This window comes from Lagopus leucura, unplaced genomic scaffold (assembly GCF_019238085.1).
Source record: "Lagopus leucura isolate 7727_CA_CO unplaced genomic scaffold, USGS_WTPT01 Super-Scaffold_100004, whole genome shotgun sequence".
NCBI classification, from domain to species: Eukaryota; Metazoa; Chordata; class Aves; order Galliformes; family Phasianidae; genus Lagopus; species Lagopus leucura.
Window position 1 is genome coordinate 40,969,843 of NW_024962264.1, and position 14,296 is coordinate 40,984,138.

Sequence of the window (14,296 nt, forward strand, 5' to 3'; positions counted from 1 at the left end):
TACTGTGCAGAAAAAATGCAAGTCAGCTCTTATGATAATGCGGTGACTAGGAGACTGCAGGAATAAAGTGCTAAAATTTATTCCACTCTGCTATCAAGAGTAATTTTAATTAATTGTTCCTTCCTTAGCTTCTGATGTTCTTTCTCTATTTGTATTTATTCTCTTAGTTGCTAGTATACTCCTGAGGCAGTAAAAGCAGCAGAGCTTATGATCACAGACACAAAGCCACAGAATGATCTGAGTTGAAAGGGTCATTAAAGCCCACCCAGTTCCAACTCCCTACTGTGGACAGGGCTGCCAAACAACAGGTAAGGCTGCTCAGAGCCCCATCTAACTCAGCCTCCAGGGATGGCGCATCCACAGCTTCTCTAGTCAACCTATGCCAGTGCCTCACCACCCTAAGATTGAATGATGATTTAAAGCCATTTTCCCTCATGCTTTCACTACACTTCGTGATAATGAGTCTTCCTCTTCAGTTTTCCTGTAGGCCCCCTTTGGAAGGTCTCTGTAAGGTCTCTCTGGAAGCTTCTCCAAGTCTGGGCAGCCCCAGTTCCCTTACATTGTCGCCTATCATAGAGATGTGCTGCAGCCCTCAGGTAATTCCTATAGCCTCCTTGGGACTTGCTCCAACAGGTCCATATCCTTCATGTGCTGGGGCCCCCAGAGCTGAAAGCAGTACTTGAGGAGGGGCCTCATTAGAGTGGAGTAGAGGGGGACAGTTACCTCCCTTACCATTTCTGGTAAAGTGTGTTTTACTTCTACCCAAGCACTGTGCAAGTTGCTTGCTGGCCTTAACTACATTCTCCTTAGAATCTCAGATCTCTGAGAGCACCTGCAGAGAAACAGCCTGTGCCTTTCTATCAGGTTCGTGGTGCTGCCACCAGGTCTGACACTGGTGCTGGTTGCTGTCAGTTATGTTACATGATTTTAGCCAGTGGCTGAGCATTCAACAGTGAGATGAGTGAAAGCTGAATGGAGAAGCATATGTGATGCTTCCCTGTGCTCACTACCAAACTAAAAGGGAGGCAGTTCCCATCTCAAGAACTTCAGGCACTGTGTGGCAGAACATTGCAGCAAATCTCTGCCCTGAGCATTCAAAAATGCATGAAGAACAACAACAAACTGTTAAAAGCACTCATCCTCCTCATATCATCTCAAAGATTTTCTCTTGAAGTGATTTAAGGAAAGTTTTGGTCTGTGAAGGCTCCTGTTCTTTGTTTGAAGTGCGGCATGGAAATTGTGCTGTTCCTTGACCCCTGCCTGCTCCGCTGTCCCAAACTGCACGCAGGCAGCTTCTCCACATTCTTGCTTATGTCATTGTTTATTTTTGTGGTCTAGAGCTGTGTCTCTGTGTACTGTGTTAGCTCCGCCTCCTGCTCAGGGACAGATCCAGGCTCTCTGCTCACTACCAAGTGGCAGCAGTGGGAGTAGGCAGTGCCAACTGGACTTGGCTCAGGGGCCAGAGATGCTGGCAGGGAAGAAGGCTTGGGCTGGAACAGGGATATGGCAGCAGAGATCATGCTAGGAACCACAGAGGGAATGCAGCTGCTGCCCTGGGTGGCTGGAGCCATCACCCTGCTGCTGACAGTGGTAACTGTACGCTCCCTACCCTCCTTGCTGAACTACTGGTGGTGGTGGCGGGTGATGAAGCCCATCCCAGGCATCAGCCCATGCTACCCCTTTGTGGGGAATGCTCTCCTGTTTGAGAGGAAAGCAGAAGGTAAGGATGGCTTGCCTGCTAGCTGTGGGGTCTTTGCACTGTGTGGGGCTTGATGCAGGAACCAGTCTTCGGGAGATGTGTGCGTGGCCAAGTCGCGGCAGGTGGCAGGATGTGTCATTGCCTATAGGTATCTTTTGGACTATGGACTACTACAGAAGAAAACTGAGAAATGAACAGAGAAGGAGAGAAACAAAATTGTTATAAATGTGGTATTACTTTTAGTGAAAGATTAGTTGGAGGTTGAGTCTGATAGTGGTTTCCAGGTACTAGTACTGGACTTGGGACTCCTTCTTGCTGTTGGAGATGGGGAGTGAAAATGCTGTTGAACACATTTTTGCAGGAAGTGTGCTGGGCTGTCTCCACAGGAAGTACTGTTTCGTAACACAGACCACTGTATCCATAGCACAGCTCATATCTGTAATCCAAACAAAGCTTTTAGCTTGGGAAGCAGAAGCACTTCAACAACATTTTTTTCCTTAGCGAGAAAGTGCAAGGGAATTCCAGCAAGCTAAACTACTAGGTTGTTTTCAGATTTAGCTCTCCGTTAGGTTTCTGCATTTGATTCAAAATAACTTATTTGCAAAAATAGCAATTTTTACTGTGTCTGTGTTGATCACGAGTGCCTTCTTTCAGCCAGATTCTTGAGAGAACACAAATGCAAAGAATTCCCTTTCTGTTAGATATCCTGTCTTGCACAGGAAGGAGCACAATTCCTTCCTGAGGAGTCCCTCTGATGGGAAAACTTCTCCAGCTGTGCTGGCAGTGAAATAGTAGGGTGTGTCTATGCATGTCAACTTGCTCTGTGCACTCACATTCCTGGCTCTGTTAGGTATGATGCAAAAATGGAGTCACAGGGAGTGCATGGAAGTAATGAGAACAAGCATAGCATGGATCTACACATTGTTCAGTGCTGACACAGAGATGTTCCCTCTGCCTTTTCACAATGTGTACCCTTGCATCCTGTGGAAACATAACATAATTTCCTCTATATACAACCTTGCTTTTCCTACATACACAAATGAGAGACCTTGGTTGGAAGTGAGCAGAATCAGAATGTAGTGCCATTAGAACTTTGCATAAGGCTAGGGAATGCTGTATTTGGGTATCTATAGGGAAACGAGTCATCATTCTTTCCCTTCTGTTTTGGGACCTTTGACTTTTGAACTCTACATAGGCAGTGGGAGGAGACCATTTGTTTTTTAATCTGGGTGTGAAAGTACAAAGACAGATTTAATACTAGACATCTTGATAGCAGCCACCTCCTCTAGAAATCTAGAGTTAGCCTGATTGCCTTCTGTGATGAGATACTGAGACCTGTGTGCATGGAAAAAACACAGACACTGTGTAATTGGGTTAAGCAAAGTCTTTGATATCCTATCCCATGCTTCTATATAGCTGAACTAGAAAGATACTGGCTGAGTGGATAAGAAGACGGGAGGAGTACTGACTGTCTCACTACTCTGAAATTCAACTGGCAGCTGTGCAGTGATGCAATTTCTCATGTGATTCATGGCATAGATGATCATATGAGCATTTGTGCCCTTAGAGATAAGGGCATCTGAATTGCTAAGTCCACAATGTCTTTGTAAACAGCCATTTATCCTTCAGTAATGTTTCTAAAATGATGAGAGTTGTTTAATCCTTTGATAGCCTGCTTTTAAAGTCCTCTGCTATTATCAGCTACTAAATGTTTTGAGTGATAATGGTTCCTGCACGATGCTCTGCCATTACTGTGTGATGTGTCACTTGAGTGTGTATCACAAATGTACCATCTGTGGAAGAAGTATCAGATGGGAAAAGGTTTGGTGCAATACTTGGGAAGTAAAGTAGTGTCTTGATGCAGCATTTTGGCTAGTTCCAAGCAAATGTAAATTTTGATGATGTTAATTTGGTTCAAAGTTATAATAGAAGCACTGTAGTGCAGCAGGCCTATTCTACAGTGCTCTGAAATAACTTAAGTCAAATTGTCTTGTCTACAGTTTGGTGAGGTTTCTCCAGAATACAGAAACTTTGAGAGCGTGGCCATAAAGAAGTGCCCCTGTGAGCACTAATAGACTGGAGAAAAATATGCTGTTTGGTCATCGTAGTGAGATAAAACTACAGCAAAAACATAATTACAGAGCATAAGATGAGAAACTTCATCACAAGAGTCTTTCATCTCCAGCAAAAGAACACTTTATCTGCTTTTTCAATTCTAGGTTTTTTTAAACAGCTACAACAACATGCTGATGAATTCAGGAAACTGCCAATGTTCAAACTCTGGTTAGGTCCGCTGCCTGTCACGGTGTTGTACCATCCTGATACTGTGGAGGTAAGTGTGCTTATCTCCTTTTTTTCAGTTTTACTATCATGCAAATCAAGCTCAAGCTGTTAGTTTCTATTCTGTCAGTGTAATTTTTGCAAAAAAGGGCTTGAACTGATTTAACTTGAGGTTAAACTTGAACTGATTTAACCTCTGATCCCATGCAAAAGAAAAGCTGAAAACATAGGAATAAAAAAGCCTAATCTTGGAAGAATTCAAGAAGAATGAATCAGCAAATGAAAGCATCTAATTAATACATTTTGTACAAAGAAACACCCTCCCTTAGTCTTGTTTTCCTGTGTGGAAGCTTCTGCTCCAAAAAGGTCAGAACTGGCAAGTCCATTGTAGGGAAGTCTGGGCTACTGAAATAGATGTAAAGCATTCTGAAATGCTATTTGCAGTGGTTATATCTATTTGACTTTTGCATGAGAATTGATGAGTCCTTTTTGATGTCATGAAATGTAGTTGCTAGTTTAGCTGTGGATAGTGATTACCACTGAGCTGGGAAGGTGGAGTTGTTTCCTTGCTGTGATACAGAGTTTCCATTGAAACTGGGTGGTAACATCACACTGACAAGTGGGCAGAAGTGAAAGGCAAGATTGAGAACAAAGATCTGGTGTGCAAAAGGTGACCTAAGGGAAAAAAATCCAGAATATGCCACTTGTATCAGCTTGTGCTGAAATAGTACACGTTTTATGAGTGAGTAAATGTTAAGTTTCACTCTATCGTCTGATGACATTATTTAGTGCTATTTTGGTTATTTATGAAAGTAAGGAAAAAAATACCCCTGTTTAGGGACTGCTAGTTGTTAGGCTGATTGCTCTATGATTTCAATGTGGTATTACACAGAATCATAGAATTGTAGGGGTTGGAAGGGACCTCCAGAAATCATTGAGTCCAACCCTTCTGCCATTGGAGATGAAGGGGTAATATACTTTTCTTGCTGAAAAACATCTTTGCAGATGCCAATTTTTCAGCAAAGAAATGGTACTTCCTTTGAATTTGGCTGAGTTTGGCAACCACTGGGTTTCTCTGAGCTCTGCTGGTGACTTTAGGGATATTTTATATTTTATTTTATTTTATTTTATTTTATTTTATTTTATTTTATTTTATTTTATTTTTTGAGGAAGATAAGGGGAGTGGAGGTAGTAGGCTCTGAGTATTTCACTATTTCTTGGGATTTGAGATATTTACGGAAAGACTTGAAGGTGTAAATTTTGTGCTTCCCCTTGTACTAGCTGGTGCATTTTCCTGTGGCTGAGGGCATTTTGATGGACAAACTGAAGCTATGTAATCTTTGCTGAAGATATCTCTCCATCTAACAAGTGATATTTTTTGCCCTCCTCTCATTTTCTGACAGGTTATTCTGAGCAGTTCAAAGCATATACAAAAATCATTCCTGTACAGATTTCTGCACCCTTGGCTGGGGACTGGACTTCTGACAAGGTATAGTAAAATACAAATTTGATTCATTATTGCCACCTCAGAAGTTGCAGGCTATATGGTAGGAAGAGTGCTTAGTGACAGGAATGTTGTGTGCATCTCTGGGCAGGTATAGATAGCAACTCTAGAAATCTTATTTGTTGTGATAGTCTTGGCTACACTTCAGCCGCTAATACCTGATAAAAATATTTTGGTGTTATGTATTTCTCAGTAAATCTGACCATTGATACTTTTTTTGCCCAAATCTTCAAGCAATCTGTTTTGAAAAGTTGTATCCTGTAGAAAGTGGTGTCCTCTAGTTTGCTGTGCTGTATGTTCAGTGTTTTGACTGTTATGTCAGATAGGATTACTATGACAATACTGTTTGTGTACTGCTTACTTCAGTAGGTGAAATTGCAGACTTTCTTGAGAAGTCTTTCTTGATGTTGGTGATGCTTTGGGGTGAAATGGGAGAGTATCCGTACTCAGTACATTTTCCTTTATGGAATGGAGACTTATAAGGAGTGATCCTGGCTCAGAGTGCAGGCAAGGAATGGAAAGAAAAAAGAGCAGTGGTGTAAGACTTTTGTGTTTGACGGTCTTTGGCAGGGTTGAGGAAAGTTTCTGATTTGGATAATGCAGATATTAATTCACCAGAGCAAGGCAAATACAAGTCTGATGCCTCTATGCCTCTTCTTTGTACATCAAATTCCTTCTGTTAGCAGTGGAGCTTTGTTGCCTATTTAGAGTTCTTAGTGAACTTCTGCTTCTTGAAGGGACCATGCTGTTTTAAAAGCCAGCTGTGATTGTGTGGTGTAGAAGATGCAAGTATATGCGGGAGGATGAGAAGTGCCATTTTACCTGTATTTTGTTTGTGTCTCTTACACAAGAGAGGTAGTAATCAATAGCAAAGTGCAGAGTTGAGGTTCCTGGGTGTACATGTGGCATATGCTCCCAGAAACTCATTTTGTCTCCAGGTAGGCTTTTAGGGATATTTTTACTTCCTTGAGATTGCAAAACATAGAAATATTCTACTCTCTTTTAATGTTACATTTACTCTGCTGGCTAAGAGCAGTTCAGGAAGACAGCAAGCTAAGCTAGCCCAATGGCAGGTTAACTGGAGAACTATAGTGATAATTTGCCCTGTAAGAAGAGCATCCAGTTGTCTGCTGATGGGATGCCCAATTCAGAAAAATGAAGAAGAACCTCCGAGAGCAAGTACCACAACCTGTGGCTCTTTCACAGACCTGTGGATACTTTGTAGACAAATTCTGAGACAGTTGTTCATTGGCATGATATCCTCAGCATTCATTTCCAAGATAGTCAGAAAATGGGCAAGCACAGGTGGTGATCCACAGATATGATGTGAGTTAGGCCTTAATGTTGAATAGCTGATTTGTCCTATAGATAGATTATGCTCACTCTCTGAATCTGTGCACAAAGTAACTGGCTGCATTGCTTGAAGAACTGTTGCTAACATCTTTTATTGATAGCAGATACGGAAATGGCAGTTTGTACTTCACAGAGAGCTGAAGCAAGAAATGTTTCCCACTTGCTCCTTCTGGTGAGCGTAACAGGGATGTTGAAGAGTCAGCCACAGCATGCCTACCTATGAAGTTTTTCCTGATGGAAGTTTTTACTATGTGCTTCCTGTAATAGTGAGCAGTTGGAGATTCAGCCTTTCCCTCTCCCCTGTCACTTTTGCAGCACTGGAGACAAGTGGCGGTCACGGAGGAAGATGATAACTCCCACATTCCACTTTGCAATTTTAAATGACTTTCTAGAGGTTATGAATGAACAAGGGGGTATTTTGTTGGAGAAACTTGAGAAGCATGTTGACAAGGAACCATTTAATATCTTTATAGACATCACTCTGTGTGCTCTTGATATTATCTGTGGTAAGTTCTCTTCAGTTCTTGTGGTGGGGCTGTGAATGATGCAGATGCTCATAATGGTACTGCGTTGTGAGAGGAGATGAATGTCTCTGCTTACTGCATGCAAGATCGTCCTTTCTCCCATAGTCCATGTAATGGGCCATTGATCAAGTGAGCATTGAGCTGAGCTTGTGGGATGAGCAAGGCAGAAGCAGGAATCTGCAGCAAGGTTTTCTGAGGAGCAGGGTTTCTGTGCACAGAAACACAGATCAAGATTGTTATCTGTAAAGGTTTGTATGTACTTACTTGTCAGATTGACAGTGTGGTGACAATCAGAGGATGGGAGCAATATTAACACTGTGTACCAGGGACTTTGAACTTGTGCAACAGTGATAATTTCCTCCTTCTAGAAACTGCGATGGGCAGGAATGTGGGTGCTCAGGACAATAAGGATTCTGAGTATGTTCGTGCAGTCTACAGGTAAGTGGAGATTCTTCACTTCTTTGTAATTAGGTTGGAATTGTTGCTGCCAGTGTTACTTAATTTGCTCTGTGAGCCAGGAGTGGAGATGAGGGTGATACAAGTGGAATTAGAAAGCAAAGAAGGCTAGGAAAACTCCTGAAATTCTTCTAACATGAGTATATGCAGTGGGAAGCTGAGGCTGCAAAGAGGTGTCAGCTGCCATTCAGTTAACCTATGGTACTGGAGGTAATAATTCCTCCTCTGAGGCTCTGTGTCCAAATGTATGTTTGATTTTTGATTCTTGAAAAAGTGCTGTGAATGTAATTTTTGTTGACAAATGTTACAGAATGTACTTTTTGTGCTCTTAGGATGAGTGATCTAATCCAACAGCGACAGAAGAGCCCTTGGCTTTGGCATGATCTTTTGTACGTTCTGTTCAAGGAAGGAAGGGAGCATGAGAGGAATCTTAAGATTCTGCACAGTTTTACAGATACAGTATGGCCTCTTTTTCTTTTTTTAATGTCACGTTTTACTTGATTGGTTTTGCATTTGGTAGATATCTTCCAAATAGGACATGAAATCAACACTCCTGATGTACATTTATTAGGAGGACTACTGCTCTGTGTTGCTGAGGAATACCATGAAAAAAAGGCAGTACCTGGTTTTTCTGTCATGTGGTCTCAGTTTTGAGCAAGGGAGTGCACTACTGCGAAGGAATAGTGCAATCAGCCCTTTCAAGCAGAACTGCTGAAATAATACATCCAGGTTCCCACATCAGCTGTAAGGCATTTGGCATGGAAATCATTGAGCATACATTACTAGCTTCACTGTTTTAGGCTGTGAAAATAACACCCATTTCTCCCACTGAGTAGAACTTGTGCTGTTTTTGCCAAAGGCTGCCCTTCTAAGCCCACTGTTACAAGATGTTACCAGGAGGCTGTTTTCCTGGAAATGAGTGTATATAACCCTGTGATGTCAAGGTATCAGGTTCCTATAGCAGATGAAATAGTCCCAGAAATTTTAATACCTCCAATGAGCTGTATTGGCTATATACAGCTATGTTATATAGAGAAATGGGCATTCCTATCATACTGGGTTCTGTCAGAGTGAAACTCAAATGAGAGTTATTTTTAAGTAGCTCAGGTTGTATTTTGCTTACTCTTAATGGAAATTACAGCAGTGAAGAATGTGAGAAAAGGACTTGAGATAATAATAATTCTGTCTTCTCATGTTGGACTGATGCATTAGATATAAGAAGTGAAATATTTGTAGAAGATGACAAAGGAAGTAAAATAATATCACTTAGTGTTGGTGCTGACAGAAAGCAGAGATGAATAATTTTGAGAGTATGTTTAGTGTGGGAAACAATGGGTGTGTAATTGTATTTTTACACATCCAGTGCTTGTTCTGAGCAGAGTTATGTACTGCACAGCCCCTTTTCTTGTGTTTTTCCCTCTCACTGATTTTTTTTTCGTGCCTCTTGTTAATTTTTTTTTCCTTCTTGTTGTTGTTTTTCTCTCTCCAACAGAAGCTCTCCATCTGTCACACTGACCTAAAAAGAGTGAGGTCAAACATTACTCTGATACCAAAGAGAAGCTAGGAGCCTTCAGTGCAGTGTTTCCGGTCATGCTATATATAATTCTGATGTGGTCTTGAGGAGTGCCCTGGGTTTTCTTCCATCTTCTGGGTTTTCCTGAGGCTGGAAAAATGGTCCTTTTATTAGTGATTGTGTTGGGTTAGATTTCTTCTTGGTGGTTGTTCTGTTCATATTTTTATAGTCTTCTCTGACTGGGACAAGAGGGACATAATTCATCTAATATTTTATATTTCATCATTTTTATCGTTCATAAATTCAGTTAAGGTTTAAAAGCTGAAGCTAACAGCTATTCTAATTAAGCCTACCTCATGTGGACTGCTACAGATGTTAAAACATGTTGAGACAATTCTGTGTGGTGTAGACTGTACGTATACACAGCATGCATCATATCCAATATAATGTTTTTAATTTCAGGTCATTGCAGAAAAAGTTGCAGAACTTGAAAACACCAAGCTAACAAAACACGATACTGACATGAACAGTGAAGAAAAAAGTGGTTCCAAAAAGAGAGAAGCTTTCTTGGACATGCTGCTGAATGCCACAGACGATGAAGGGAAAAAACTCAGCTACAAGGACATTCGTGAAGAAGTAGATACTTTCATGTTTGAGGTACCCAAGAAAGCTATTGTGTTTTGTTTTTCTTTTTTTCCAGAATGCAAGATTCACCTGTTATAGGTTATAGGTTATAGGTTATAGGTTAATCTTTCTTTTTCTTAGTTTGGGAAGCTGCTTTTAGTATCAAGTTATTTTATCCCAAGAAGCCTAAGAGGAAACACCTGTAGGAGATAAATTATCTATCTAGAATTTTATGCCTGGACAAAATGTGGAACAGTACACGTGGCAGGTCCTGTCTACACAAACAGGCTCTGTTTATACAAACAGATATGTAATAAGACATAATAAGAACTTGATGACTGAAATGGAGCTTCTGCTACAAGTCTCATCCATACTAATGAGAACTCTAAATGTTTTCAATATTATGCCTCAGATCTTTGTCAGTTCTTTCTTGCCATGTTGGCTGTAACTTTCTGTTTCTGTCACAACTGTGTCTCAGAGGAGCTCAATTCAGAATTGTATTAATGCCATTTTAACTCAGAGAAACTCTTGCTGTTTTACCATTCCTGAAATACTCCATAGCATGCAACATTACATAATAAATGGAATTCTTTGATGCCAAACAGATTTGATGGTCAACCTTTACTTTTTCTGTTTCCATCAGTTGCTTTTCTGTTTGTTTCTTTTGTTTTGTTTTGTTCCTTTTCCATATCCTTTCACTATGCAGTGCTGAAAGCACTTCTCTTAGGAAACCAAATAGTATCTTCTCCTCTGTCTACTCAACTTTGTCTAATTAGACCATTCTGGGTAAAGTTTTTGAAGATTACAGACAGTGTCCCTGGTATATTTACTGTATCAGTTACCAGCACTTGATGTCATAGACTGGACAATAAAAGAAACGATGACTATACATCTATTTCATTGCCTAGATATACAGAGACACTGCTCTGATATACCTTGCTGAACAGCTTATCCAACACTTATCAGGAAGGGGAAAAATTGCAAGAATTACTGACCTATGTAGAGCCATAGGAGCCAGTCACTGGATTCCTGAAAAGGAGAAAGCAGCAGGCATCACCATCTGGGACAACATGCAATTTTCAAGAAGCAGAGTAGAAAAAAGGATTTTTGCTGGGTTGTTTCAACACTTTTTCACTTTTAGTCAGTCTTCAGGCACACAGTATGAATCCTGAATCATCTTGTGTGTGTAGAATAGAGTTCACTCTTTTTTTTTTTTTCCATAAGGTTGCTGGAGTAATAGAGCTCACTTACCCTGCTAGCTGTATTTATTTAGCATACTTGTGCCCAAGTACAGAGTTGAAGTGAATGTCTTTGTAAATCTTGATTTCTAGGGTCATGATACAACAGCAGCTGCTATGAACTGGGTCCTATATTTGCTTGGTAATCATCCTGAAGCCCAGAAGAAGGTTCACCAAGAACTGGACGAGGTGTTCGGTATATTTTCATTACTCCTTCATTAAGGTTATGGTGGTTTTTGCATTTGTGGATGGGGCTTTGATAGAATCATTGTTAGCCTAGAGGTAGAATTGCATGTAGGAACAAGTCTTGTGGTCATCCTGGAGATTTCAGTATCTGGGTGTGGTGGGCATTGGTATTGGATAATCTGTAGGAGAATACAGCCTAACTAATACTTATGGGTCAAGGCATATATTCAGTGTCTGTATTACCACCTACCTTTTCCTGTTTGATGCTTGTACATTATGATCTCAACTGCTGGAGGGAGATGGGATGTGCATGTTTATTCAGAGCAGAGTGAACCCATCTTGTTCCCCTTTCATCCCTATTTTCTTTTGGGTAGGTAACACAGAGCGTCCTGTTACAGTGGATGATTTGAAGAAACTTCGATACCTTGAGTGTGTTGTGAAAGAAGCCCTGAGGCTGTTCCCTTCAGTTCCCATGTTTGCACGCTCCTTGCAAGAGGATTGCTATGTTGGTAAGCAACATTCAGTTTGCTGATGTTTGCCACTTTCATTCCAGCAATTTTAGTGGAAGTGTTTCCCAAGTAAAGGACAGGTGTTTTGTTTTTCTGTGTGGTTGTTTATAGGAAATCACTTTTTTTCCCTGCTGTTTTTTAGTCTTGTTTTGTTGTTGTTGTTGTTTTATTTCCTTCTCTCCTTGTTTTCTTCCAGGTGAATATAAGCTACCAAAAGGCACAAATGTCATTATCTTAACTTATGTGCTGCACAGAGATCCTACGATCTTCCCTGAGCCAGATGAATTCAAACCTGAGCGCTTCTTCCCTGAAAATAGTAAAGGAAGGCACCCGTATGCTTATGTGCCCTTTTCTGCTGGCCCCAGGAACTGCATTGGTACGTAGCTGAAGATGAAGACCTCATAATGTACCAATGCTGCTAGTAGTGTGGTGACCCTGGTACCAGTGAGTGTATAAGAAATTGGAGACTTGATGTTACTGTTGCTGGCCCCCCAAGGTTCTGAGTGTTGTCTCCCCTGTCAGCCTTGTGCTTGAGCTGCAACAATTTTTTTCTCTCCAAAGGTTTCCTTTCTTCCCAAGGCCCAGTGCATATCAGTCTGGTCTTTCCCCTTTACTGCCTGTCTGTCATGGCAGCTGCTGTGTCAAGACAGGATTGCTTCCAGCCTTCTGTTCCTTGCTTTGGGATGGCAAAGCAGTTCACCGTGGAGCAAGATAAGACTCTTCCTGCTGTCCTTATGCTGCACCGTCTCATGCTGTGTCATTCTTCCCTTTCCTGGTCCCAAGAGAAGTGATAGGGCTGTGTTTTGTTTTAGGTCCATATAAACTTTGGTTAGTCTGCTGTTTAGTGTTTGAGTCCCATGGACTATGGGAAGAAAAACGTGCCGTAAGTTGGCCAAGAAATGACAGAGATGCCATGCAGAGAATAGTAACTCAGTAGTATCTGTATGACCTTAATTTTAGCTCACAAAGTCCTTTCTGCCCTATGTTCCTAGGGGTATCACTGTGAACAGGCAAGTGTTGCTGCACCTTGACAATAACATATTTTTTTGCTGCCCTGTAATCTGTAGGCCAGCGCTTTGCACAAATGGAAGAGAAAACTCTTCTAGCCCTCATCCTGCGGCGCTTCTGGGTGGACTGTTCTCAAAAGCCAGAAGAGCTTGGTCTGACAGGAGAACTAATCCTTCGTCCAAATAATGGCATCTGGGTTCAGCTGAAGAGGAGACAGAAAACCATAACAGACTGAAAGGAAATTCAAGATTCTGTTTTTCCAGAAACTTCCAAGCTACTTGAACTGAGATGTGTTTTAAATCAGATGTTTTGATAGCAGTCCTGCAATTTGTTGAATTTAAATTTTATTGCTGATTGTTTAATCAAATATAATGTTCTAATAGAAGTTACTCTACTTTTCTTAGACATGAGAATTTCATGCTTATTTTTGAGTTGCAAAACTTTAAACATCATGTCTTGGTGCCTTATCTCCTCAGATGAAGCTACTCTATTGCAACAACGCAAAAACCCTGAAATTAAGGTGCTAACAACAGTAATGTTTGTGATGGAGAGAGCTGATTATTTTTCATATCACCTGTGAAATAACCAGTAGTCTCAAAGCTTTCTGTATGTTTCAGGAGGCTTTTTGTCTGTTTTTGCTTTAAGAGTACAAGTGAATAATTCTTCTACTTGCCACAACTTTTTTTCTCTTTTGGACTACATCTATGAAAATGAAGCAAAAATCTCTGATAAATGTACTCCTCCTTTGTAAACATTTACAGTAGTTCTTAAGTAGAACTGTTCTGGATTATTTTTAGCACAATCTGCAATAAACAGCAATCCATATAGTCATAACATGAATGAGACAGTGTGCAAGATGTGCAATTTCACATTAGCAGATACAACGTATTATTACAAGTTCGGAGAATAAACATCTATTTTGCTTCAGAATTGAATAAAATTTTATTTGTAAAAATTATATATCTGGTAAATCACTGGTGATTTATTAGTTTCTATCATCGGTTCCTGGGTGGTGATGAATTATCTGGATTTTATTGTATTAGTCAAGGCTCAAAAAATGAGTCATTCTGCTCTTGCCTTCTGGAATCCTGAATTCAGTGCAGAGAATTTAGTGCTTATTGGTGCTGAAGAGAAATAACAGAGGTGGAATGAAGTGCCTGCAGAAATTTGACTGTTCCATCTTTAAGGAATCTCAGGTAGAATCAAAAAACACTCAAGCAACTCTGTGGGGTGATGCAATGACAGAAGAGTATAGGTCCTCTTTGGTGAGAAGAGAAGTAAATGTATTGTTATGTAGCTAAAAAAAAAAAAAATCTCAAGCATTTTTTCAGCAATAATCTCAGTTAAAGTTCATAAAAAATCTAATTTTCTTTATTTTTTTTTCTACTTTGTATAACTGCAT

At 40.5% G+C, this 14,296-nt stretch overlaps 1 protein-coding gene across 1 annotated transcript; it reads left to right on the top strand.

Moving 5' to 3' along the window:
• The first annotated feature begins 1,374 nt into the window (after positions 1-1,374).
• On the top strand, positions 1,375-13,852 carry LOC122180481 (cytochrome P450 4V2). The gene is made up of 11 exons (XM_042872145.1): positions 1,375-1,720; positions 3,919-4,031; positions 5,383-5,468; positions 7,152-7,342; positions 7,729-7,798; positions 8,149-8,275; positions 9,792-9,986; positions 11,285-11,387; positions 11,752-11,886; positions 12,083-12,262; positions 12,954-13,852. Exons 1-11 carry the CDS (start codon positions 1,504-1,506, stop codon positions 13,127-13,129), a joined length of 1,593 nt encoding a protein of 530 aa, XP_042728079.1. The 5' UTR covers positions 1,375-1,503; the 3' UTR covers positions 13,130-13,852.
• Positions 13,853-14,296: the final 444 nt, after the last annotated feature.

Bases quoted from the DNA above. Each gene is read 5' to 3' on its own strand.
- LOC122180481 (XM_042872145.1), top strand. From the start codon at position 1,504: ATGGCAGCAGAGATCATGCTAGGAACCACAGAGGGAATGCAGCTGCTG. The intron at 4,032-5,382 runs GTAAGTGTGCTT...ATTTTCTGACAG, and splicing joins ACCATCCTGATACTGTGGAG to GTTATTCTGAGCAGTTCAAA. The intron at 11,887-12,082 runs GTAAGCAACATT...GTTTTCTTCCAG, and splicing joins GCAAGAGGATTGCTATGTTG to GTGAATATAAGCTACCAAAA.